A 26,351-nucleotide genomic window follows, 5' to 3' on the forward strand; every position below is an offset into this window, starting at 1 on the left:
TAAAAACAAAAACAAAAACAAAATACTTTAATATTTTTCATTTCTATTAATGATACATTTAAAAAATGCAACAGTGCTAAAATCCATCAAAGAAAAATGCACTAAATGAATATTAAACTTACGCAGAAGTGGGTCCAGAAGCTGAGATACTCCCAGGAACTGAAATTAGAAGAGTTTTACATTTAAAATAGAATATATGGGGAATGAAAAGGGGAAAGGGAGGAAGGGATAAATTAGGAGTTTGGGATTAGCAGATACAAACTACTATACATAAAACAGATAAACAACAAGGTCCCACTGTATAGCACAGGGAACTATATTCAATATCTTGTAATAAACTATAGTGGAAAAGAATCTATGTGTATGTGTATAACTGAATCACTTTGCTGTACACCAGAGACTAACACAACACTGTAAATCAACTATACTTCAAAAAAAAATTCTTAAAGAATATATGAGGAATGAAACTATCATTTTAATATGTAAGAGCCATATTGTGGCTGATCAAAAACACTGGAATAAGTATCAGAAATCCAAAGTAACACAATTATATACGTACCATTCTCTGTTATAACTTGGCAAGTATGAGTTTTACGTTGACTTAAGTGTTTAGCCATAAGATCTAAACCAGAAGAATCAGTTAGGAAATCACATTTAAGGCACACCAGAGTAATGCCCCTATGAAAAAAAGAAGACAGAAAGGTTTTTATCTTTTATGAAAATCCATATACAAGTTCAATCATTATTTTTCCATGTAATAACTTGACTTGTTTTTTATGTGTCATGATCACCATTTGCAAATTTTGTTATATAAACCCGATATATATGAAATGGTATAACCATGTCTCTAGAAAATGGCATAGCCATGTCTAAATTATGCTAGCATTTAGTGCTCTATAAGCTTGTTCCCTCTGATGCCGGTTTCCAAAAGATATGAGTGAAGAGAACTAAAGCCCAGTCATGACTCCACTAACTTATATAACTTGTGCAAGGTACAATCTTTCCATGCCTTTGCCCATCTGCAAAGCAAGGCTACAATATTCATCCATTCAATACACATTTTCTGAGAACCTTCGTTACATACTCTGTACTACTAGATCTTATGGATACAAGAGTGAACAAAAAAGGATACACTCTGTGAAGCCTACAATCTAATGTCCTATTTAATTGATGATAGTCAGAAAAGAAAGGAGGCCTTAAAAATAAATCATGCAGGGAGTTTCAAGATGGCAGAAAAGTAAGAAGTGGAGATCACCTTCCTCCCCACAAATACATCAGAAATACATCTACATGTGGAACAACTCCTACAGAACACCTACTGAACGCTGGCAGAAGACCTCAGACCTCCCAAAAGGCAAAAAACTCCCCACGTACCTGGGTAGGGCAAAAGAAAAAAGAACGAACAGGGACAAAAGAATAGGGACTGGACCTGCACCAGTGGGAGGGAGCTGTGAAGGAGAAAAGGTGTCCACACACTAGAAGCCCCTTCGCGGGCGGAGACTGCGGGTGGCGGAGGGGGGAAGCTTCGGAGCCACGGAGGAGAGCACAGCAACAGGGGTGCAGAGGGCAAAGCGGAGAGATTCCCGCACAGAGGATCGGTGCCGACCGGCACTCACCAGCCCGAGAGGCTTGTCTGCTCACCCGCCGGGGCGGGCGGGGCTGGGAGCTGAGGCCCGGGCTTTGGTTGGAGCGCAGGGAGAGGACTGGGGTTGGCGGCGTGAACACAGCCTGAAGGGGGCTAGTGCACCACGGCTAGCTGGGAGGGAGTCTGGGAAAAAGTCTGGAGCTGTCTCTTTTTGAATTATGGTTTTCTCAGGGTATATGCCCAGTAGTGGGATTGCTGGGTCGTATGGTAGTTCTATTTTTAGTTTTTTAAGGAGCCTTCATACTGTTCTCCATAGTGGCTGTATCAATTTACATTCCCACCAACAATTCAAGAGGGTTCCCTTTCAGAGCCCATATTCTTAAATGTGACATGACATCACCTCGCCACCTTAACCCAGGTTATCTTATTAAATCACCTCGCCACCTTAACCCAGGTTATCTTATTAAATCAGTGTTAACTACTGCAATAGTCTTAACCGGTCTATGTGCCGCATGTAGCTACAACTCACCTTGTATACCCCTCCAAATTGGTCTTCTTTCAGTACCCTTGATTCTACACAAAACCGCAATGGCTTTCCCAACATCCTCAAATTAAAATTAAGTCCAAATTCCCCAGCCTTTTTCAAGGATTCCACAATCTGCATCTCAGCTCAAAACCATTTCCCCAGACTCTGAACTTAATGCTATGTTATATGAACTTCATGCTCCATTCAAACTGTACTACTTGCCATTCATTGTGTATGTCTTCTGCTTTTTTCCTGTCTGCATTTTTATTCATGCTATTTCTTCCAACTAAAATGCCCCGTGCCTCTTCTTCTAAGTAGAAACCTTTCTTTCTTTTGAAATCAGTAACTCTCATTGCACTTATTACAAACCTCCTTGCATTAATTTCTGTAGTTATTTATGTTCACACCTTACTGTAAATGGTATATTCCTTGAAGATTGGTACCAAGCCTTCTTCATCACTGTCATCTTTATAGGGCTTGCTACACTGTGTTATACATAATAGATGTACAATAAAGAATGAGCACTGCATTTTAACAAAATATTAATTACAAAATTTATTTTGTAAAATTACAAGTATGAAACCTCCCATACACAGAAAATAACCAATTTTCTGTTTAAATTTGAGATCCACCCAAGGTAAGAAAAAAGCACCTCAGATCTTTAAAGTCATACAGTTAATTTAAGAACCAAGCACACAACTGTGTTCGACAATAGTGAGGTAAAAATCAAATTCTCATCTTTACAAATCCTTTTCATTACTATAAAAATTTTTAGTACAGGTTAATACCTAAATATAGTTTATTAGAATCTTCTAATGCCTTGAATTTAGTAATATTTTAAAAATAGCACTAACATATTTTAAAAATGGAATCAAACTTTCCTCTGCCTATGAGCTATTTGTCTATCGTCCACATACTCCACATATGTCACTTTCAATATTAATTTACTCAACAAATATTTATGGAATGCCTATCATGTGCCAGGCACTATTCAATGCCCAGCAAATGTCTGGCATAGCTCAGTATCTGAACTACACACATTCTAGTGAGAAGATATAGACAATAAACAAGAGGGTGAAATACACAATATACAATACATTGAACAGTAAAAAGCTGCCATGAAATAAAAACAAAGCAAGAAAGGGAAGAGAGGGAGTGCTGGGGGTGGGGCCTGGGGAAAGGATGCTACTTTATTATTATTATTTTTTATTTTTATTTTATTTTTTGCAGTACACGGGCCTCTCACTGTTGTGGCCTCTCCCGTTGCGGAGCACAGGCTCCGGACGCGCAGGCTCAGTGGCCATGGCTCACAGGCCTAGCCGCTCTGCGGCATGTGGGATCCTCCCAGACTGGGGCACGAACCCGTGTCCCCTGCATCGGCAGGTGGACTCTCAACCACTGAGCCACCAGGGAAGGTCGGATGCTACTTTAAATGGGGCAGTCCAGGTAAGGCTCACTCATTGGAGGAGAGACCTAAAGGAGCTACCTAAAGGTAGCTACCATGGGAGCTAGCTACCCATACAGATATCTGGGGAAGAGGAAATGAGGCAAAAGGAATAATAAAATACAAAGGTCCTGAGACACAGCATCCCCTCTTCTACTTTTCCACTAACCTAAAGCATCAAAACAACTATTGGCTAAACTTAAGTCTATGTCTTAGCCTCCTGCTACAAAGATCTTGACACTGGTATTTCAAATAGCAATGAGAACATGAACAAAATAATTAAAGAAAGGAATATAGAGTGAAAAGGAATTAGAAGAGTGTGAAAAAATGGTTCTTAGTGGATTCTGAGCTAAGTGTGTGTGGTATAACCAAAATGAATTATCAATGCCTTTAGAAATGTTCACAATTCCTCTGAACAGTAAACAAGTTGTGTACTTTTATTTCAAAAATAAAAAAGCCCCAAGGATTATGAAGGCTATATACTGATCACAACCAAAGTAGTGTTAGTCACTTAACTAGATATCTTAAAAGTCTTTTAAATTTTCAAATATTGCTGGAGAGCCTTATTTTTTTAATTTTATAGTGCAAATTCATGAAAGTTTCACCTTAATGCCTGACATCACTGAAACAAGTTTAGCTAGAGAATATAGGCAGTCCCCTCTTTGAGGTAAGGATATAAAGTACAGAACTCTATTATGTCTAGTAGCAATCACTTCATTTTCCAAACTAGGCACTCCAGCATCAGGTTAAAAAGCTACTATAATTTTTCAGTAGAGAGAATGAAAAAAGATCGAATAGGGCTTCCCTGGTGGCGCAGTGGTTGAGAGTCCGCCTGCCAATGCAGGGGACATGGGTTCGTGCTCTGGTCCGGGAAGATCCCACAAGCTGCGGAGCGGCTGCGCCCATGAGTCATGGCCGCTGAGCCTGCGCATCCAGAGCCTGTGCTCCGCAACGGGAGAGGCCACAACAGTGAGAGGCCCGCGTACCGCAAAAAAAAAAAAAAAAAAAAAAAGATCGAGTAGTTACCTGAGAGTTCCAGAATGCTTCTTAAAAAGATAAAACCGTTTAGTTGGCTGGTTGCTATGACAGCTGGAGAGACAAAAGACAAATGAGATTTTATTATACAATAAGTCATTAATTTTATGATCAGTTTTCAAGCCTATGCTTAGTTTCTTAGTTTTGAATAAAAGACCATGATTTAAGTTATAAAACTCTATTAGCATCTCTGTTTAATTCAAGATTTTTATCTTACGTTTCATTTTCCCTGTGTGTTTTCGAACAACATATTTCCCTGAGAATAATCTTAAATGATCATACCTCACCATTATAAAAAAAAAAAACCTTTACAGTTAAAAATGCAAAGAGCATCAAGTTAAGTTTTTCAACTGTTAGAAGTTGAGAACAACTTAAAAGGTATTGGCTAATAATGTATTTTGCTATAATATAAATTGTTATGAATAATAATTATTACTTTCTAATCTTGATATACTTAGCCCAGGGGACCAATCTGAATGATCCTGGAAGTAAATGTTTCTTGGGCTAAATGACATTACTTACCATCAGTAAAATGAAACATTTAAAGAATCTTGCAATCACTAGGAGAGCTTTAAAGAACGCGAATTAAAAGCAGAGCTCATGAGTTAAAACAATACTTTCTCTCCACACAGAACAGAAAACCACTAACCAAATTTTGCAGCCAATGCTAATAGCTTTTATACCCCCTTTTAAACTGATAAGAAAAGCTTTCCTGTATTAGAAAGTCAGGCAGAATTAGCTGGGATTAGTGTAGCACAGTATTACTCAAACTGTGGTCCATAGACCAGCAGCATCTGTATCACCTGGGAGCTTATTAGGAATACAAAGTCAGCTCCCACTCCAGACTTACTGAATTAATCTCTGGTGGTGGAGCCCAGAAATCAGTTTCAACAAGTTTTTCAGATGATTCTTATGCAAGATAAAGTTTGAAAAGTACTAGCCCTAGCTTGCACTGACAGACCCAAACCAGACAACACATCAAGTCAATGGTTACCCTTAGACACACAGTAACTATCATCAGCATACCATGTATACATGGGGAAAGAATGGCTACCTATAATCCCAAGAAAAAATCCTCAGAATAGATGCTATGGTGAATACAAAGAACTGCTCTCTCAAGTAGGTAAGACAGACATGTATTTAATATGAGGCAGAATAGCTGAATAGTACAGAACTCAAAGAAACAACTGATTCGTACGAGTGGCTGTGGTGATCAGATACTTCACAGAAGGTAAAATGAAAGGGAAGGAGAAGGGCATTCCAAAGAATTAAGGAAAAGTCACTTTAGATATTGAATATGGGACAAACTATACATTGGGGAAGATTAGTCTGGGAGGCTTGACTTCTGTATGATTACAGAGTTGGTATGGGCTGAGAATAAAGATACTCAACCTCTGAGAAAAATGAAGCTTCTGTATGTACAGAGCTTAATCCTATGACAAAAGTCCACACGGGTCGGAGTGGGGGTATCCAATTAACGGAGAGGTACTTGAGGCAACCAGGGAAGCAAGGCACCAATGAAGTAGGGGAAACAGAAGAGAGCGCTTCAAGGCCCTTAGAAGAGTAAAAGTGGAAGATTTCAGTTCTGTATGAGGCTAACGATGAGTAAGCAATCAGTGTGCGTGATGACAATGCAGTGCAGGGTTGGGGCTAACTGGAAATTAGAAAAAGGCTATGAAGGAAGCCTGGAGCCAATTGGGAATATTTTGGGATAGAATGGGGTTAGAGGTCCTACAGGACAGTTGAGGAGCCTATGGAAAATGGGAAAGGAGAGGACAGAATGGTCCATGGGTTTAAGAAACACCAAAGATAACTTCCAATTTAATCTCTTGGAAATTAGGGGCAGAATTAAAGCCCCACTGGGGCAGCCATGTGTTAGGCACAGAATAAGAGACCAGCATTCTCCCCAGCAGTATACTGAGAGAAAGGTTGGCTGTGGTCTGGTTTGGAACAACTGAGGTATGGGTGCAGAACCACTGCAGTAGTTGTGAGGCAGAGTGGTAAATTACAGAAGATGGACTTTCAGGAAGCCATGATGAATGGTGGCAGATCAAGAGAACTCCATAGGCTTCAGAAACTTAAAGTCTATTATTTCCAGGTGATGCTCCACATTTATGGAAATAATGCGTGGAGACAGACTGAGCTTAAAGGGTATTGGGGTGATAAGAGTTTGGATCCTAGACAGACAAAAACGTTTGACTTATTTGTGTCCTGTATAAATGCCAGTGAGTTAAAGGTGAAAATATCTATCAAATAGTTAGAGATGACGAGTTGGATCTCAGGAAAACTCAGCACTGAAATTGGAGGATTTACAGTTGAAAGGTAAAAGATAAAACTCTGAGAGTGGTTGAAGTACCAAGAAAAGAAACGTAAAGAGGCAAGAAGAGCTGAAGAAAGAAAAGGTAATGAAATAGAGGAGTAGAAAACAAGAAAAAATGGTGGTAATAAAGAGAAGTTGAGAAGAGTTTCAAAAGTGAGTGATCAAAAGTATCAAATACTCTAAAGAAGTCATGGAGGAGTAAGAATGAAAAGCAGTGAGTACACTGAGTGATTAGGACATGACTGATAACCTTCAAAGGGGCAGCTTGAACTGACAGATGGGGGTGATACTCAAATTACAAAGGGTAAAGAAACGACAAACAAGATAGTAAAGAATACTCTTTACAAATGTTGACAGTAAAAGGAAGATAAGAAAATATGCAAAGTAAAGGCAAATCTCCCTCATCCTAAAAAAAAAGAATACCTGAAAATATTTGCAGGCAGAAGGAATGTGGTAGAGAGAAAAATGAAATGAAGGTGCATAAGATTATGGAGGAAATGGAGGAGATGAGGGGCAGGATTAACTTTGAAAAAGAGGACATATCTTTTTCTGAGATTAATGTTTGGATGAAGGAAAACAAAAACGAGGTAGAAAGAGGTTAACCTTGGGAAAAATGAAAAGGATGACCTCTGAGTAATTAGTAGGCAAGGTTAACAACTGAGAGACTAGAATAAAATCTTGAAGGTACTGAAAAGGATTTAAACATGTTGTAGACAAAAACAAAGAGGTATTTTTAAAAAGACAGGACCACATTAAAGTTAAAGATCAGGAATTCAGAGCTGACTGAATCAAGCACAGTTTGGTGGTCTAGAATTGAGCATAGAGAAAGATCAAAAAGGATAAGAGAGTCAAGGATAGCAAGGTTAAGCATGATTGAAGATGTAAAGGATTCTAGAACAAAAAACAAAGCAACATTCAAAACAGATGAACTTGAGGGTGAAGTTGACTATACAATTGGATTGGTGATGCTGGACTGGAAAGCGGGGTCAAGACTGAAAGTCCTGGGGTAATGAGATTTCAAAACGAATGAATATTGTATATGATGAGGTAAAATTGGATGGTGGTAAAGAAGGGGTACAACACCTCAGAGGTGAAGTGCTGGCATTAAAGAAGTCAAGGCAACATGATGACAGGCTGATCATCAAGGGGAAACAAAAAAACTGAGAGCTAAGTTCTGAAGGCATTAAAAAATGTGGGCAAATCCTTGAAAGTGGTAGTTAACTATGACCATAAAGTAATGTAGAGGTCTTGTTATGATTTGCAAGAGAACCACTTTTATTGGTTTACCTTATTTCTGACTGAAAATAAATGCAACTACCTCAATCTGAATAATCAACTTAGTATATTTATATCTGAATAATTTTTGTCTATTAAAAAAAATCTATCCCGAAGGCATAAAGTACCAATGAGGTTCAAATGAAAGTAATGTGGGCTCTGAAGTCTTTCTCTAGCAATAGAGTACATGGTAGGTGCTCAAATAATGTAAATAGAATTGATATATGAAAAGAAATTCCAACAGTAGCGTCATGACCGGAATATCCCTGTACTCTCTCATTTCACATTCATCAAATGAATGCAAAGATAGATGGCTTGAAAGACAAATGGACAGACAGATGGATGAGAAAGAGAGAAAGAGAGAGAGAGAGAGAGAGAGAGAGAGAGAGAGAGAGAGAGAGAGCGAGCATGTGAGCACCGATGATGTTCCTAGCGTCTTTGACAAAGCTGAAGTCTCTAAAAGTTGACTGCTTTGAAGTGGATAACACTCACGTGGTTACATGTATTTATTTGATAAATATTTTGGAAAAATTTAAAATTTTATGGACCACTTTTTGAAAGACTTTGAAAAATAATTTCCCTAACAAACCTATTCTAATTTCATTAGTCTAACTGTTCTTAAAATTTTTGTTCCATTAATTTCATGAGTTATTATGCTGGAAAACAGTATTGGGTAATATCCTAGAAGTTCCCTGTTGCTAGATCTTTTTAGATCCTTGATGTGACAAACTGGCTTTGTTTTCAAAAACCAAATATCTAAATATTAAAAACGCATGAGAAATATTTTTAAAAAATAAAACAAACAAAAAAACCCCAAAACCAAATATCTTGAATGGCAGTTTTGACTGGCAGTGTACATGTTTAACTCACCTCACCGTATGATTTATAAAGGCTTTGTTACAGTTTGTTTTGTATCTGCAAAAATTACAGTGGATATATATTGAAAAGTGGCTTGCAAAATCTTTTATTTTGGAACGACACTCAATGCACTTGTGAACTCCCCGAAGACACCTTATGGAGACAGGAAAAAATATATTGTAAAACAAAATAATATGGTAAAGCCTTATTAATGTTTTATTAATTGAAGCCAAGGTGTTTACATTAAATCTTTAAATAGAGACTTATAATTTGAAAATCTGCTTGGAAACAACAAGCTAGAATAAGTAAAAAAGTCTAATACCAGTTAATGTTTCCTTGGAATAAAAAGGATCACGTTAACAATTCAACTATCACAAGATATAAGCATAAAATATAAGATTAGTGTAAAAGATGACAATTATACAATAAACTCAGTAATTCAAGTTCTGTTCAGCAGTTGTAGAAAGTACCTTTTTATTATCTTCTTGGCCTACATGCCAGATAAGTGATTATCATGTAAATGTGCATATCTAGTGATATGCTAAGCTATATTAAAATAACCTTTAATATTTAATATTAAATTAGGATTGTATATCAGGAATAAAAGATATTACCTTAAGTTCTTCAAAACTACGCCGATTTTATTCTTCTTGTTGCACTCTTTCTTTTGCTTGTGATAGGTTTTTGCTTTATTTTCAAATACATCTCTACCTTGACTACTTGCAGTGGACGTAGTTGCATAAGACTTTCTTGTCTTATATTTACTTTCATAAGGTTTTGTAGGATTTTCAGCAGTTTTACTTGTAGACTTTGAAGGTGAGACCTGAAGAGAAGAAGTGCTTGGAGTATTCTTGGAAGATGTAGTTGATAGACTTGAACGAACAGGTCCAACTGAAGCTCGAATAGTAACCTATAAAAATGAAGGCAATATATATTTTTAGAAAATTAAGCATCACATTATTATTAAAAAGATCAAACATTATGCAGGCCATAATTGGTTTTTGACAAGGATGTCAAAACAATTCAGTGAGGGAAACAATAGTATTATCAACAAATGGTGCTGGGACAACTGGATATCTACATGCAAAAGAATGAATTTGGACCCCTACCTCATACTAAATACAAAAATTAACTCAAAATGTATCAAAGACCAGACTGTAAGAGCTCAAACTATAAAACTCTTAGAAGAAAACATAGGAGTAAATCTTCATGACCTTGGGTTAGGCAATGATTTCTTAAATATGATACTGAAAGCACAAGCAACCAAAGAAGAATAGATAAATGGACTTGGTAAAAATTAAAACTTTTGTGCTTCGAAGGACACTATTAAGAAAGATAAAAGATAACCACAGAATGAGAGAAAATATTTGCAAATCATATCTCTAATAAGGGACTTGTATACAGAATATATAAAGAACTCTTACAACTCAATAAAAAGACAAATAACCCAATTAACAAATGGGCAAATGATCTGAATAGACATTTCTTCAAAGAAGATATACACATGAAATAAGCACATGAAAAGATGCTCAACATCATTAGTCATTAAGGAAATGCAAATCAAAACTCCAGTAATGTATCACCTCAGACCAACTAAATGACTATAATGAAAAAGACAGGTAGCAGCACGTGTTGACAGGATGTGGAGAAACTGCAGCCCTCATATATTGCTGGTGGGAATGTACAGTGGTGCAGTAGCTTTGGAAAACAGTTTGGCAGTTCTTCAAAATGTTAAACATAAGAGTTATTATATAATCCTAGGTGTTCCACTCCTAGCAATTCCACTCAAGAGAAATGTACACACAAAAACTTGTACATGAATTTTCATGAGAGCATTATTCATTACAGCCAAAAAGTGGAAACAACCCAAATGCTCATCAACTTATGAGTGAATAAATAAAATATGGTATATCCATACAATGGAATAATATTCAGCCATAAAAAAGAATAAAGTACTGATACACAAGTACTAATACAGCCTTAAAAAGGAACAAAGTACTGATACAAGCTACAATATGGATGAACCTCAGAAACATTATGCTAAGTGAAAGAAACCAGTCATAAAAGACCACATATTGTATGATTCCATTTGTATGAAATATCCAGAAGAGGAAAACCCACAGGGATGGAAAACAGATTAAAGTTTGCCTGTTGCTGGTGAAGGGGAAATTGGGAGTGACTACTAATGGATATGGGGTCTCTTTAGGGGGTGATAAAATGTTCTAAAATAGATTGTAGTGATGTTTTCACAACTCTGTGAATATGCTAAAAATGCTAAAACCCCCTGAATTGTATACTTTAAATGGGTGAATCGTATAGTATATGAATTACATGTCAATAAAGCTGTTACCAAAAAAAAATTCACTGCAATACAAAAGTTAAACATCAGAGTATAAACTATAATCAGGTAAGTCTTGCATTTATTCTAAACGGTCATACCAATTAAATGAAATTTACCCTCAGTATTTATTTACTGTTGTAATACTAGTTTTGTATTGATAGCATTTATATGTTAACACAGATAGTAATGGGTCAGAAGAGCACATTCCATGGCTATTTTATGCTCTGATATAACTAAATAGCTTTGGTAAATATAGAGGTCAAAATTTAAATCTCAAATCCTGAAATAACTCTTTGGTAACTATAAGACAGATCTCCAGAATCACTGTTAACACCTGAAACTTATATAATATTGTACATCAACTATACCTCAATTAAAAACAATAATGCACCCCCCAAAAAAACCCAGATCTCCAGTAAATGTGACCTTCTCTCTCTGGGGGTTCTTTGGGCAAAGGTTACTGCGGAGGTTACATCAATTCATCATACAGCATGGAGAATTTAATAATATTCAGAATTTTCTTAGAGGGAACTAATATAAAATTTCTAATTTAATATTCAGAAAAAGAAATGTCTGATTATACCCATTGGTTGATAATGAAAAACAGTCACCTATATATTTGGTATCACACAAACAGCACTGAACTAGGAGTCAAAAGACCTGAGGTTAAATTTCAGTACTACCTCTTCCTAGCCATGTGACCTTGAGTAAGTAACTTATCCTCTCTAAGCCTCATCTGTAATATGGGAATAATACCTGCCTTCTCTACCTCACTGGTTTGCTACAGGGATTAAATAACAGAATGTATGAAAAAGCACATGGAAAGCTTAATTCTGAAGTGCTAACAAGACATTTAGTCTCATTTATTAATAATATCATAATTATTACTATTATTATTAATAAGGGAAGATACGAGAGAGGATTGCACTGCTTATGTTAGTATTCTGCATGTCTTGTTCCAGCATGGAATGAATGGACTACAGGGAAGGATACTGGATAGCTTCTCTCCCTCTAGAGCATCAGAGCATTGCTTTACATTATTTTAATGAACTCAAATAGCAGACATACTCACATCAAAGTTTAGTACTCAAATATAAGTACTAAATGTTTGGGAATTATTTCACTTTGGATTGTGCATCCCTCTACTGGAGCAAATAGTCAAAAGCTGACTTTACATAAAAGAAGTCAAAGAAAACAGATGTACATAAGGCAGAGGGAAAATGAAATTTGTCGTCAGATGTGTGTTTGCTCACTTAACAGTGCAATGCTAATTAAGAGAATTTGCTTCTCTAAGAGTTGACTCAGTAATACCAACTTCAACAAACTACGGCATTCAAGGCATTATGACAGATGTTGGAGACACAAAGATAAACATGATTCCTCACCAGCTGAAGCAGACATGTACGCTGCCAACTGGAAAAGCTCAAAAACAGACTATAGAATATTTTTTTAAAGTTAAGTATTTTTAAAAATTAATTAATTATTTTGCTGCGTTTGAGTCTTTGCTGCTGTGCGGGCTTTCTCTAGTTGCGGCGAGCAGGGGCTACTCTTCGTTGCGGTGCGTGGGCTTCTCATTGCGGTGGCTTCTCTTGTTGTGGAGCACGGGCTCTTAGGTGTGTGGGCTTCAGTAATTGTGGCTCACGGGCTGTAGAGCGTGGGGTCAGTAGCTGTGGCGCATAGGCTTAGCTGCTCTGCCGCATGTGGGATCTTCCCGGACCAGGGCTTGAACCCGTGTCCCCTGCATTGGCAGGCGGATTCTTAACCACTGCGTCACCAGGGAAGTCCCCAGACTATAGAATATTGAAACAACACAATGACTCAGTCTACAGTTAATATGGTTGCACTCACTGCAAAGGAATATGCTCCAATATAGCACATTTCAATCAACTCAAAAAACAATGGATAGGGCTTCTGCCTGCCAATGCAGGGGACACGGGTTTGAGCCCTGGTCCAGGAAGATCCCACATGCCGTGGAGCAACTGGGCCCGTGAGCCACAGCTACTGAGCCTGAGCGTCTGGAGCCTGTGCTCCGCAACAGGAGAGGCTCCAACAGTGAGAGGCCCGCGCACCGCGATGAAGAGTGGCCCCTGCTCGCTGCAACTAGAGAAAGCCCTCACACAGAAATGAAGACCCAACACAGCCAAATAAATTAATTAATTTAAAAAAAACAATGGATAAAAAATTTTCTTTCCAAGCATAGGAATGATAAAACCTAAAATTAAAATTTTAATGACAACCAGAAGTCAATTTTTAATATTATATTGAATAGATTAAAACAGGCAGGGGTTTATTTCTATTATCATACAACGTTAAAATACAACATATTTAAAACTCACTTTTGTACCAGGAGGCAATCCTTCTAGCTCTTTAGGCTTTATAAATGTCCGATGCTGGGTCCTGTGATCCAGTTTCTCTTTGTAGGTCAAAAATTGTAGTCTGCATTTTGTACAACGATGAACTCCTTTCTTCTGTTTACAATAAATATTAGAAATAATATTAGAAAATAATTTCTGCCACCACAAATCCCAAGGCCTGAAATTGCTCTTAATTCTAATAGCTAAAGAATTTTAAAACCAGAATTTTACCACATCCTATCATAAATAATTCCAAAATATTTCGCTTTTTACAAGTACTTCTTGCATTAGTATTTGAGTTTCAAAAGTATTTGTTATCATACAGGCAATCAATATGATAATTATATCAATTAGATTACAATGGGACAAGTCCTATACTATTTGTAGTGTGAGTTTACTTAATTATTAATTTGAAGTATAAACTATTCAAACATATGATATCATGAAAATGAGCTATATTATACTTTTATTCTTGGAAAGATCAAATAATTTTTGTTATTTCCATTTGTTTCACAAGTTGGTAACATAAATTGAACTTTCTAAAACCAAACAAATTTAACCAGACACTCCCAAGAAAGTTATGCTATAGAAATGGTTGTATATGTCAGTGTTTGTCCAATAGAACTTTAAACAGTGATGATAATGTGCTATACTGCACTGCCTGATATGGTATCCACTGCCACATGTGGTTATTGAGTGCTTGAAATGTGGCAAGTGCAACAGAGAAATCGATTTTAAAATTTCATTTAATTTTAATTTTAAATTAATTTAAATTTAAATAGACGCATGTGGCTAGTGACTGATATTGGACGGCATGGTTACAGAAGCATAAATCAGAACAACTGATCTGAATTTACTATTTGAGAACCCCTTGACTATGTTCCTTCTGAAACCTGGTCATATTATTACTTTACCAATAGGAAACAGGACCGAAGAGAGATGTAAGGCACTTGGCTCACAGCTAGTTAGTGTTCTTTCTACTACATACTAGCAACTGCAGTTTTTTTGTATATGCTGTCATCAATTAAAATATGTATTGTACATTCATCGGTAAATTTGGAACAACGTACAAATATAAAAATGTTTTCTCTAAAGCTGTATCTCCACAGGTTCATCACTATTTGCATTTAAAACACAAATAAACATTTAGGAAAAATCAAATGAGGTAACATACATTAAAGTACCTAGCCATTACTGGTGCACAGCAGGCATTTGATAAATAAAAATTCCTTACAAAGTTCAAAGCAATAGGTAAATATAATGTACTTGTATTACTATTTTAGTTTCATCTTAAGAAGTATGGTTAATTGGATCATATCATAGGTACAGCCAACATAAACAGATTCACCTATATGTATTCAAGAGAGGGGAAAGAGGGGGGAAAAAAAACTCAGTCAAGAAGCTGATAGCAAGGTAACATGACAGAAAGTTCCCCAGATATAGGTCCCAGAAATCTTTTCTCTACCTGTACCTATATCTCATCCAGTTTCATGACTTTAAATAGTATTCATCCAACTGCCTAATCAACATCATTACTTGATATCTAACATGCACTTCAAATCAACATGGACAAAATTAAACTCTAGATTTTCCCCCATCCACCCTTAAAAAAAATCTGTTCCTTCCCTAGTCTTCCCAATATCTCAATATATGGGAACATCATTCTTGCAGCTGCTCAGGATGAAGGAATTTGGTCACTCTTAACTCTTTCTCTCACACCCCACTGATAAAACCTTTCAGCTCTACCTTCAAAAGCATAATCTTTCCACTTGTCATCACCTCCGACCACTGCCACCAGATGAGTCCAAGTCACTCACCCGCACTCTCTCACAATAGCCTCCTACCTTCTTGTTTCCACTCTTTCCTCCCAACAGTCTATTCTCTCCATAGCAGCCAGAATAATCTCTCACATGCCTAAACACTCCAATGGCTTCCCATAACACTCCAAAATCCTGACTCTGGCTTACAAGGCCATATACTATCTTCCCCGCATTCTATTGCTACAACCTCATCTCCTACTACTCTTTCTCCCACTTGTTTACCATGCTCCAGCCACACTGGCCTCCTTGTTGCTTCTTGAACATCTAGATATATGCTCACCTCACTGCCTACTTACTGTTCCCTCTGCCTGGAACATTCACTCCCAGATAGCCACATGGCTTAATCCCTTATTTCCTCTGGAGAGACTTCTTTGACCACCCCACATAAAAAAACAGAAGCTACTCTTTCACCTCCTAAGCCCTGGCATACCCTATCCTCATGTATTTCCTCCCTATGGTACTTATTACCAGCTGGCATACAGATACATTCAGACATAATGCATATTCTCATTCTCTCTCCCACCTGCCACTATAATGCAAATTCCAGAGAGCACAAACTTTGTTTTGCTCACTTCTGTAAAACAGTCCCTGGCATATATTAAACAGTAAATAAATATCTGTTTAATAACCAGTAAGGCAGGCAGCAAGAGACTGACAGAGAGTGCACATGAGAAGCAAGCACAATTAAACTAGTTCAAAATGTCTGCCATTCCATTCAATGAGCATTTGCCCAGAGCCCTGAGATGGGGACATTAACCTACTATTCCCTTAGATGGACTCAAGTCTTTCATCTCTCTCTTATGCATGTATACCTGTGATGTGCTGAGAATAATACAGTACGTTTTTAAAATAACATGATGTTCAACCAAAAAAATGGTGACCTATTACAAGGATAGAGAAAAAAATTGTGTTGAACTTTTTGACAAGGATACTATATCTTTTGGGCGATTTGAAGGTTTTCAAGGCTATTCTGACTCTCTGTAATACCTGCCTTTAGACCTAATGTCAGTGAAGAATGACTCTGTGGTAAAAGCTTGGGCCCGAGGTCAATTTTTGGCTCTGCCAACTATTAGAGAATGTGACACTGGGCAAGGTAACTTACTTTCTATAAAGCTTTGTTTCCTTATCTATGAAATGGAAATGATCACATACCTGCTTTGTAGAGTGGTTGTAAGGATCAGACAAGATAATGCAAGTAAAAGCGCTAGTGGCTGTCGTACAGCAAGTGATTAGTACATGTTAACTGCTTGTTATTACTATAAAGATCTAATGAGGCTATTTAACACATCTGAAATCCTTCATCCTTTCTTAAAAGTTGTACAAACTGTCCTGTTAGCTCTGAAATCACTCAATACATAATAATCTATTCTTTTAAGGAAAAGGTTACAACCAAAGTCTTTAAAAAGAATAAAATGAGCCACAGACTCAACAATTCTTATGGTCTAAAATTGCCCTAATATCTCAATTACAAGCTTATAATCTTGCTCAGCTATGGTTTTTGAGTCTTTTGTGAACAGTTATATTCAAACTGAGAGTCTTTCCTCTATTGATTGCTGACTGTCTACCTCTTAGGTACTCCAAACTTACAAAAAAATTGGGCACCCATGGTGTGTCAGTAGTCCCAAGACTACTCTCCGGTTTGATGATTCAATAGAAGGACTTATAGGGCTTAAAAGCTGTTATACTCACAGCTATGATTTATTACAGTGACAGGATACAGAACAGGATTAATAAAGGAAAAAAGTGCATTGGGTGAAGTCTGGAGGATACTGGCACCAGTTTCCAAGTGCCCTCTCCCAGTGGAGTTGCATAGGACATGCTCATCAATCCCCCAGCAACTAACTGCAGCAACAGGTATGAAGTTTTTTGGTTTTGTTTTGTGTTGTTTTATTTGGTTTTCCAGGGAAGCTCTCTTTGAGTCTTAGAGCCCAGGTTTTCATGGGGTTCAGTCACCAAATCTTCAGACTCCATAAGAAAAGCAGGCATTCACCATAAACATATTTTTGCACAAGACCTAGAAAAGCTGGTACCACGTGGCTCAAGGTTCTAGGCGTGTAAAACACTCATCAATTAATAACAAAGGCTCAGTTTCCAGAGTTAGCCAAGGGCTAGTTATGCAAGCATTAGACTCTTCTGAAAACATGCATATTTGAGCAGCTCAGACCTGCTGGGTTAACGCTTTCCTATATATGTGGCAAGTTAAGACATACAACTCACGGTATGAAGAGTGACTACAGATCAGGTTAAACCATTTAGGAGACAGTCCACATAGCAAGCCCATCCATCTCTTTCTTACCTTTCTAAGCATCTATTACTCCCTCCACATCTACACCTCACTCTGGAGCTTAGTAAAGCACAAGAGAAAGAATTACGTTAAAAGCTTCATAATAAAATAGAGCTACTGCTTTATATCTCGTTCTTTCTTTCAAAATCAAAGGTCAAAGGATGAAATATAGAGTACCAAGATCAGTGTTTCAAAAACTCTATTCCTAAAGAAATGTTAATATGTGTTGTGCAAATAAAGGATTCAATGGTCAATTAAGTTTTGGGAACAACATATACAATATCACTTGCTTGGAGATTTATGATCTTTAAAGCATTTTTTAGCATGTTAAAAGCTCTGAAAAATCCTATTAAAAAATAAACAAAAAACTATTCATTTTGTAAGTGCAGCCATTTACTGAATTTCTTTTTCCAGGAACAATTTTAGAGTAGAACATCTATTTGACATCTGATGGAACATGAGGGAAACTCTAGAATAGAAAGATTTTGCCAGAGTTTAACAGTGAGGTGACATACCAGGATAAAAAAATAAGCATGTTGCCATAACACAGGTGATCTTGAATGCATTTGGATATTCTATATTTATGATTTTTTCCAATTAACAACTATAAGTTGATTTCATGATTATCTAATGACTGGAACTGAAAGCAATGTTAGCACAAGTGCTGAATAAAATGGCCATGATAACGCATTCAATAATAAGGAAATGTAATGAGCTGATCAGTGAGGAGGCAAAACCTCATTACATAATCAGATTCAGTAAATTCATTGACTTCTGATTTTGGCAAATGTATGACTGCTCTTTCAAGCACTCAAGAATAGGCTCACTGTTATCAAGTTTTCAGCCCAAATAAAGGATGGTCTAATTGTGTCAGGAAAAGAACCAGCAAGCATAAAATGAAAATTCAAGGGAAAGGTGCAAGCACTAGTACTGATATTCCAGAAATTACAAAAGCAGAACTGGTAAAAGTCATCTAAGAAACAAGTTATAACCTAAACACTGTTCTTTGGCATAGTTCACATATCTAGAAATGTGTCATTGCTGTTTCTTTTGTCACTGGCTGCTACAAGAGACCATCCTGGATCACTGATGACAACCACATGTCTTCTCATAATAAAAAGTGGGCTAGGGAATTCCCTGGAGGGCCAGTGGTTAGGACTCTGCGCTTCCACTACAGGGGCCTCTGGTTTGATCCCTGGTCAGGGATCCACAAGCCGTGGAGCGGGGGCGGGGGAAGGTGGACTAGAAAGTGGAGATAAAGTTTGAAGAGAAAGAGGAAAACAGAAGATTGTGAATCCTCAATCTTATCTTCCTTAGTTCAAACTTATCCTTTTCCCTGCTCTTTAAAATCATTCCCATTCTCACCACTCTTAAACCCTTGAAATGTCCAATATAAATATTCCACTCATCTTTCCTCTTCCCCTCCACACTACGCTCCTATTTGTACCTACCTTTCAGAATTTTCACTATCCATGAGCCTCATCATCACCAGGAAGCAGACAAGGAGAAGTGGAAGTTTCACAAGTATTTCAGCATAAATTATGAATTAATGGTGTCATTTGGAACAACTTTGCTTTCCTTCTAGAACAAATCTAACCGATGTTCTAAGTTTATATATATAACCTTTTCACTAAGACAAAATGAACAAATAAGAACTGCTAAATCTTACCTGATGCTTCATGTAATGATTCATGTAGGGGGTTGCCATTCTACTAACTTTGAGGCAAAATGGACATAGCAAGTTCTTAGTATTTTCATGGGATGCTCTAAAATGAGTTTCTACATCAGAAAATGTTGATGATCTAAACTGGCAAACCTAGAAATATAAAGAAGATTTAATTTAACTTGAAAATTTGTAACTGATATGCAATTATATCAAAGTAGCCACAATAAGTCATTTGTTTAGAGTAACATGATATACTACTAATTCAGCTCTGCTGCCTATACAACCAAGGATCCTGACTGCAAGTAATACAGATAATCTCTGAAGCAGAAAAGTTGTCTTTCAAAGTTTAGGGATATTCCTAAACATCAGTAGATTCCCTTCTTTTCAGATCTACTACCCCCCATCCCCATCCTGACTTGAATTTTCAAAGTCTGACACCTCTTGACCTATAAAGTTTTTCCTGTTACATCAAACGAGGATCCTCTTCTTTGGATTTTAAATAGCATCCAGGCTGTAACAGAGGCAATTTATCTTTATCTTGCTATCTTACTGGGGACCACTTGAAATTCTGGAAAAATACTGGCCCCAAAGCCTTTAGTTGAGTTCCCCGTAACTAACAGTATTTCCGATTTCTCTAACACATCTATATTCTTCCCTACAGGGTAAGAAAGTCAATATGTTTGTCTTTCTCCAGCAGGGCTTTTTGTTTGTCTAGCAGAGGGGTCAGCAAACTATGGCCCATAGGTCAAATCCAACCCACCCCCCACACATACATGAGTTAAACCAAGAGTTTCAACTATTGAAGAGGGTCTTCATTTTAGTAATTCATTTTTATTTAAAAAAAAAAGAACAATACTATTTCATGGCATGTGAAAATTAAACACCTAAATACACAATAAAATGTGTGTGTACCTGGCAAACATATGGCATTTCACCGGGTTTATGAGTGTCCTTCATATGTTGTAAAAGAGTATGTTCTGTTTCAAATGATAATTCACAGATTTTACAAATAGCTGAAAGTGGAAAAAAACACATTACATCATTTTAAGGATGTATAAATCAAAGATTCAGTTTGCACATCCATAACAACAGCAACAACAAGTAATAATAATAATAGTGGTGATGGTGGTTCCAACAATTCTACTGTGGTTAACTTTGTAATGCTGTTCTAAGGACTTTACTTAGTATTAGCTTGTTTCATTCTCATACCATCACTGAGAGCTGTACTGTTAATTTTTATCCCCATTTTTTCAGATGAGGAACCTGAGGCACAGAAAGATTAATTAACTTGACTGACATCTCACAGCTGTATTAAGAGGCAGAGCTGGGATTTGAATCCAAGCTAACTCCAGACTCTGTGATTTTAACTATCACTGCAGTTACTTTTCTTATTAGAGTGTAAATGAAGACCATTAATTTTATATTTGCAAACCAGGGAATCTGAGTTTTGTAATTTACTTCCTACATACAATGCATAAGTTATGCCAAGAAAGTTTCAATTTACAAGAGGGACTTCAATTTTAGTAAGTAATTTTATTGAAAAGTTTATACAAGTTAAAATATGCTTTCAACTTTGCCCCCAAATTACAAAATCTATTTCTTATTCTTATTTTTCCATCAGAATTCTTAAGGATTCCTCATAGGTTAGATAATCAAAATCATTAATGTTCAGGATTTTAATAAAATTGTGACTTACTAGAAAACTCATGGGGAGTGTGTGTGCTCTCAATGTGACACTGCAGCTGGAATGGTGTGGGATACTGACGGTAGCAGTGCTGGCAGGTGGTGTGGTTTTCCCAGCTCTCAGTGTTCTGCTTCTCAAGTTCCAAATGATGTTTCATGTGGTTCATAAACCTATAAATGATTGTGAACAGGTTCAAATATTCAAATTTATAACCAAAGACAAATCTCACAATAAGTATCTGAACCTAAATGTTAAAAATGCAGTTGTATTACTCAAAATAACACCTCTAAAGCCATACAGTCCTCTGGAAAAGTGTGCAATTCAAATGATCACTTTCATTAAGTGCATCAGTGAACATTCTTCTTTGCATCTTTGTTTTAAAATAATCCATTAATATAGTTAATACGAAATACTGCTAATTTGCTTCCTCACCATTATTTCAGATTAAAATTTTTTTGTAAAGAAAAACAGCAGGCTTCTTTTCCATACATGAAATACTATTTACATTTTAAAATAAAATACTTAAAGGAAACTCTACCACCAAGAGCAGCTACAGAATCATGAGAGAAATCTTTTGACAGCCTTGCGATATACAATAGCTTTCAGCTGCTTAAAAGACAAATTGTTAGTATTTTTATTTGTGTCTTGGTTTCTACATGCATGTAATAGCAATTTTAATACCTATAATTACAAGAATCTTTTATTTAATGATACAGGTTTACTGTTAGCACAAACAATTCATTTTAACTCACAGACTGTGCCCTTTGTAGCACAGTCCATTTTTCAGTTCTACATTCTGCTATGTCAGATTCCCTAAAAGGCTTCTTATGAGAAGGAACTATGACCTTTAATGGCAGAGAGTACAATATAAACAGGCATATCTATTTCAAACGGCTTACTGAAATGTTTTACTGAATTTCAAAGTAAAGTTATTTAATCAAAATTACAATCTCAAGTCTGGGTCAAATATTAATAGCTAGTCACTATGAGTCCCTAAAGGAAATAATCTTGAAATGAAGTAATAATGTCAGCAACCTAGGCAGCACTTATTACAGAGGTTTTAACATTTATCTCTTCACACCTCCAAAACACCACTTATCTTTAGAGCTGCTTATGGTACACTTTGAAATATCTTTTTTCCCCCTTTCATTTTAATATCATCTCTATTAAAATCTATTTAAAAATCCTAGTCTTGCCTAAATATTTACATATAAAGGTCATGAGCCATTAACCTTTCAGCTCACAACTTTAGTAAAATTTATTTGTATAAAATAATCTGTTAACTAGCTATCTCTCAGTTATTACCCTGCCCCCATCAGCAGCTCACACTTCTTAAACCAGTAGATGGAGATGTGGAAAAAAGGAAACCCCTCACAAGGCTATTCTCAGAATAAAATAACCCTAACTGGTTTTGGTGACACTCGATGTAGGGAAAAATATACTACAATATGTTGACAGGGCTGAGAGGAGAAATCTTGAGCTATTAGGGTCTACCATCCCTTAAAACCACCACCTTTATCACATCAGATAATTATAATTTCTTTTTTTATGGTAGGAATAATTAAGATCTAGTCTCTTAGCAACTTTGAAGTTTATAACACAGTATTGTTGTCTATAACCATTATGCTGTGCATTAGATCTCCAGGACTTATTCATCTATAAAAAGTTCCAAGTTTGTGCCCCTAAATAACATATCCCCAATTCCCCCATCCCTGGTAACCACTGTTCTACTCTGTTTTTATGAGTCACAGAGTTTTTTGGTTTTTTTTTTGCGGTACGCGGGCCTCTCACTGTTGTGGCCTCTCCCGTTGCGGAGCACAGGCTCCGGATGCACAGGCTCAACGGCCGGGGCTCACGGGCCCAGCCGCTCCGCGGCATGTGGGATCCTCCCGGACCGGGGCACGAACCTGTGTCCCCTGCATCGGCAGGCGGACTCTCAACGACTGCGCCACCAGGGAAGTCCTGAGTCACAGAGTTTTATCGTAACATTGTTTCAGTGTTACATAGCAAATAACAATTTCTCTTCTGTTAAGCTACTGGGACCATTAGCAATTGATGGCTGGTAGGGCTTGATAAAAGGAGGTAATGAAGTGTGAAAACTCATATGAATAATATAAGTGAAAGGTCTTTGAAAACTATAAAACGCTACCATAAATGTAGCATTCACAAGTGTTTTAGGCTTATATTACAGGGTATTTCAGTGTTTTTCTATGTACTTCATTTTGGACCCAAGAATTCACCAGGAAAAATAAATGCTGAGCTTAGAAATGACCTACCTATAGAATGTTTAAGAATGCTAGTTATAAATGATGGTTTTCAAGGGTAAATATTTTTAAAAGTTTATAAGCGTGTATGTGTCACAATATAGGTACAGACATACATATGCATATATGTATCTGACCTAAGGGAAGTGCATTGATGTCTGCAATTTACTCTGGAAAGTATAAAAAACTCAGATGGATCTATGGATAAATAGATATGTAGTAATGCAAGTAGAGTAAAATATTAATGCTGGAATTGAGGTGGTAAATATATAGAGATGTTCACTGTAAAATTTTCTCAACTTTGCTGACTATTTGAAATTTTTTATAATAAAATATTGGAAAAACAATGTCAGGCTATATAGCCAATTAAAAAATACCAATCAATATATCTTGTTACTTTGTTCTTGTTATATTTCACTTAGGATGATAGATATGTAATATGCCATATAACTCAAAGACTGCAAAGTATAAGCTCCTAAAATTTGAAGCATACATGTATAACTCCTCAGAATTCCATTGAGAATTAAATCTCTACTTTGAAAATGTGTTAAATTATAAAATCAAAGCAGACATGTTGCACAGAACTGGTACTTCTGGGCTTCCCTGGTGGCGCAGTGGTTAAGAATCTGCCTGCCAATGCAGGGGACACGGGTACGAGCCCTGGTCCAGTAAGATCCCATATGCCACAGAGCAACTAAGCCCGTGCGCCCCAACTACTGAGCCTGCGCTCTAGAGCCCGTGAGCCACAACTACTGAGCCCACGTGCCACAACCACTGAAGCCCGCGTGCCTAGAGCCGGTGCTCTGCAACAAGAGAAGCCACCGCAATGAGAAGCCCGTGCACCGCAACGAAGAGTAGACCCCGCTCGCTGCAACTAGAGAAAGCCCGCGTGCAGCAACAAAAACCCAACACAGCCAAAAATAAATAATAAATTAAAAAAAAAAAAAAGAACTGGTACTTCTCTAGATGATCAAAAAAAATCACTTCTTCTGTAAGGAAAATGTACTAAAATTATAAATATGAACTGTAAAAGAGAACATTAAATAAAACAAACATGGAGGAGGTAAAATTGGATAAAGTGGTTCTTCTTGTGATAGGAAAAATAAGATTCAGAAGCAGTTAAAATTTTAATAAAAATATCTCACGGAAATTCCTAGTTCAATGATAAATACAGAGAAAAGAATGATTTTCTCCTAGCTTAAAATAAATTTTGTCCTTTCTTAAGCTATCTGAAAGAAATACAACTAAAGTGGATCCAAGTGTCAAACTCCTAAAAATACAAGAAAAGATAAAAGCTTTTCAACATGAAAATCTGCCTTTATTCTTAGTAGAAAGTTAAAATTGCTTATCTAGGATGGCACAGAAAAAGAAATACAATATTTACATCTGTAGCATCCCAATTTTCAAATAGAAATAGAAATAAGTATTTACATACCTAAGATTATTTTTAAGAACTTTCAAGCAACTGAAGCATTTAAATGTTGTATAAGTCTTCTCTTCCTCATCAACAGCTCCTTCATGTCTTCCATAGTAAAAGTCACTAACTAACATAATCAATTTTCCTTTCTCTGCACCAGTCTCATTTTTATCTTCAGTACTGGAAAGTTCCACTTTAATCATTCCCAAAAATGCATTTACCATGTCTGGACAACAACGCTGAAAGAGAAAAAAATATATAAGCCTTATTTATATTTCTTTTAAAAATTAGACACCAAAAAATGATTCTGTGTTTATAACTAGGGCCAGCTCATGTGGAAAGACAGTCTCACATAGTTTTAATCACAAACAATAAATAAAAGCTACATTTTAGAAAAAGTCTGTCACTTTCTCTAGGTGCAGAAGTATATATAACATGCTATGATTTGTGTATATTAATAGATGGAAAATAAGAACATTCACGTGTGCCGGTATACGCAGGAAGAAAATCAAAGAGGATACAAAACAAGTTAATAAAAAATGATTCCTTTGTGAGTTGTATTGAAAACTAGGCAAACAGGAGTCGGGGTGAGATTTTTTCACTATATTCCTTCTTATACTTTTTGAATCATGTGACTATAATTACCCCCAAATTAAATAAACTAAAGATAACTAACAAACTCATTCCTTTCTTTTCTCTATCTATGATGCAAAACATAAAAACATCACTTGATTGTGTATCTCTACAGAATATTACATAAATAGGAAACCTGAAAGCATTGTAGAAGTTACTTCTTACTTTTAAAACCAAAGCCCAAAGTCCAGTTAACAGAAGTCACACTCAGGGAGATGGAAATAGTGATAGATCAAATACAGTTTTGCCCAAGAATAAAGAGACTGTAATTGGAATTCCAGGATGCTCCTTTTCTTTATACATTTTTTTGTAAAATGCTGAATTTCAATGAAAAAATTGCCAATCCTTGAAATAGTGAGCAATAACTTTTACTAAATAGTTTTCTTTACCTTGTATTCTTCTCATCCCTTCTTTTCTGCATATATCCTACACTACCTTTTTTCTTGCCTCGTTCCCCCCTTCCTGCCATTTATACTGGGCATACAAAAAGAATACGGACTATCTTTCCACAGACACAAAGGACACTGTAGTATCTACTAAAATATTTTAAAGTATTTTCATTAGTACTTTGAAAATTACCTAAAACCTAATTACAAGAGCTTCTTACACCAATATAAATCTAGAATTAATTTATAACAACTACGCATACTATATTCTGGATTGAGTTAAAACTATCATTTCATATTAAATGCTCCACCATTAGGAATTTATGTCTAAGTGCTAAAAATTAAAATGCAAGACTAAGATTTTCATTGAGTAATGTGACATGCATATATCACCATGGACAAAAAATAACATAAAAAAAGGAATTAAGTTACATGAAAGATTAAGCACCTAATAAAATG

The 26,351-nt window shown here is 36.4% G+C and overlaps 1 protein-coding gene across 2 annotated transcripts in view; it reads right to left on the bottom strand.

Moving 5' to 3' along the window:
* Nucleotides 1–26,351, bottom strand: part of ZNF280C (zinc finger protein 280C) — a 53,948-nt gene that overhangs the window by 1,062 nt on the left and 26,535 nt on the right. For both annotated transcript variants that reach the window (XM_029240695.1, XM_029240697.1), the window contains exons 10-19: nt 24,892–25,112; nt 21,205–21,362; nt 20,421–20,521; nt 19,512–19,658; nt 13,721–13,852; nt 9,658–9,953; nt 9,056–9,196; nt 4,582–4,644; nt 560–678; nt 123–159 (exon numbers count right to left, since the gene is read on the bottom strand). In XM_029240695.1, the coding sequence (XP_029096528.1) occupies nt 123–159; nt 560–678; nt 4,582–4,644; nt 9,056–9,196; nt 9,658–9,953; nt 13,721–13,852; nt 19,512–19,658; nt 20,421–20,521; nt 21,205–21,362; nt 24,892–25,112 (1,415 nt within the window). The remainder of the gene's footprint in view (nt 1–122; nt 160–559; nt 679–4,581; nt 4,645–9,055; nt 9,197–9,657; nt 9,954–13,720; nt 13,853–19,511; nt 19,659–20,420; nt 20,522–21,204; nt 21,363–24,891; nt 25,113–26,351) is intronic.

The sequence above is a fragment of the Monodon monoceros genome, unplaced genomic scaffold, assembly GCF_005190385.1.
Source record: "Monodon monoceros isolate NGI ecotype Baffin Bay Population unplaced genomic scaffold, NGI_Narwhal_1 Super_Scaffold_22, whole genome shotgun sequence".
In the NCBI taxonomy this organism is placed as follows: domain Eukaryota; kingdom Metazoa; phylum Chordata; class Mammalia; order Artiodactyla; family Monodontidae; genus Monodon; species Monodon monoceros.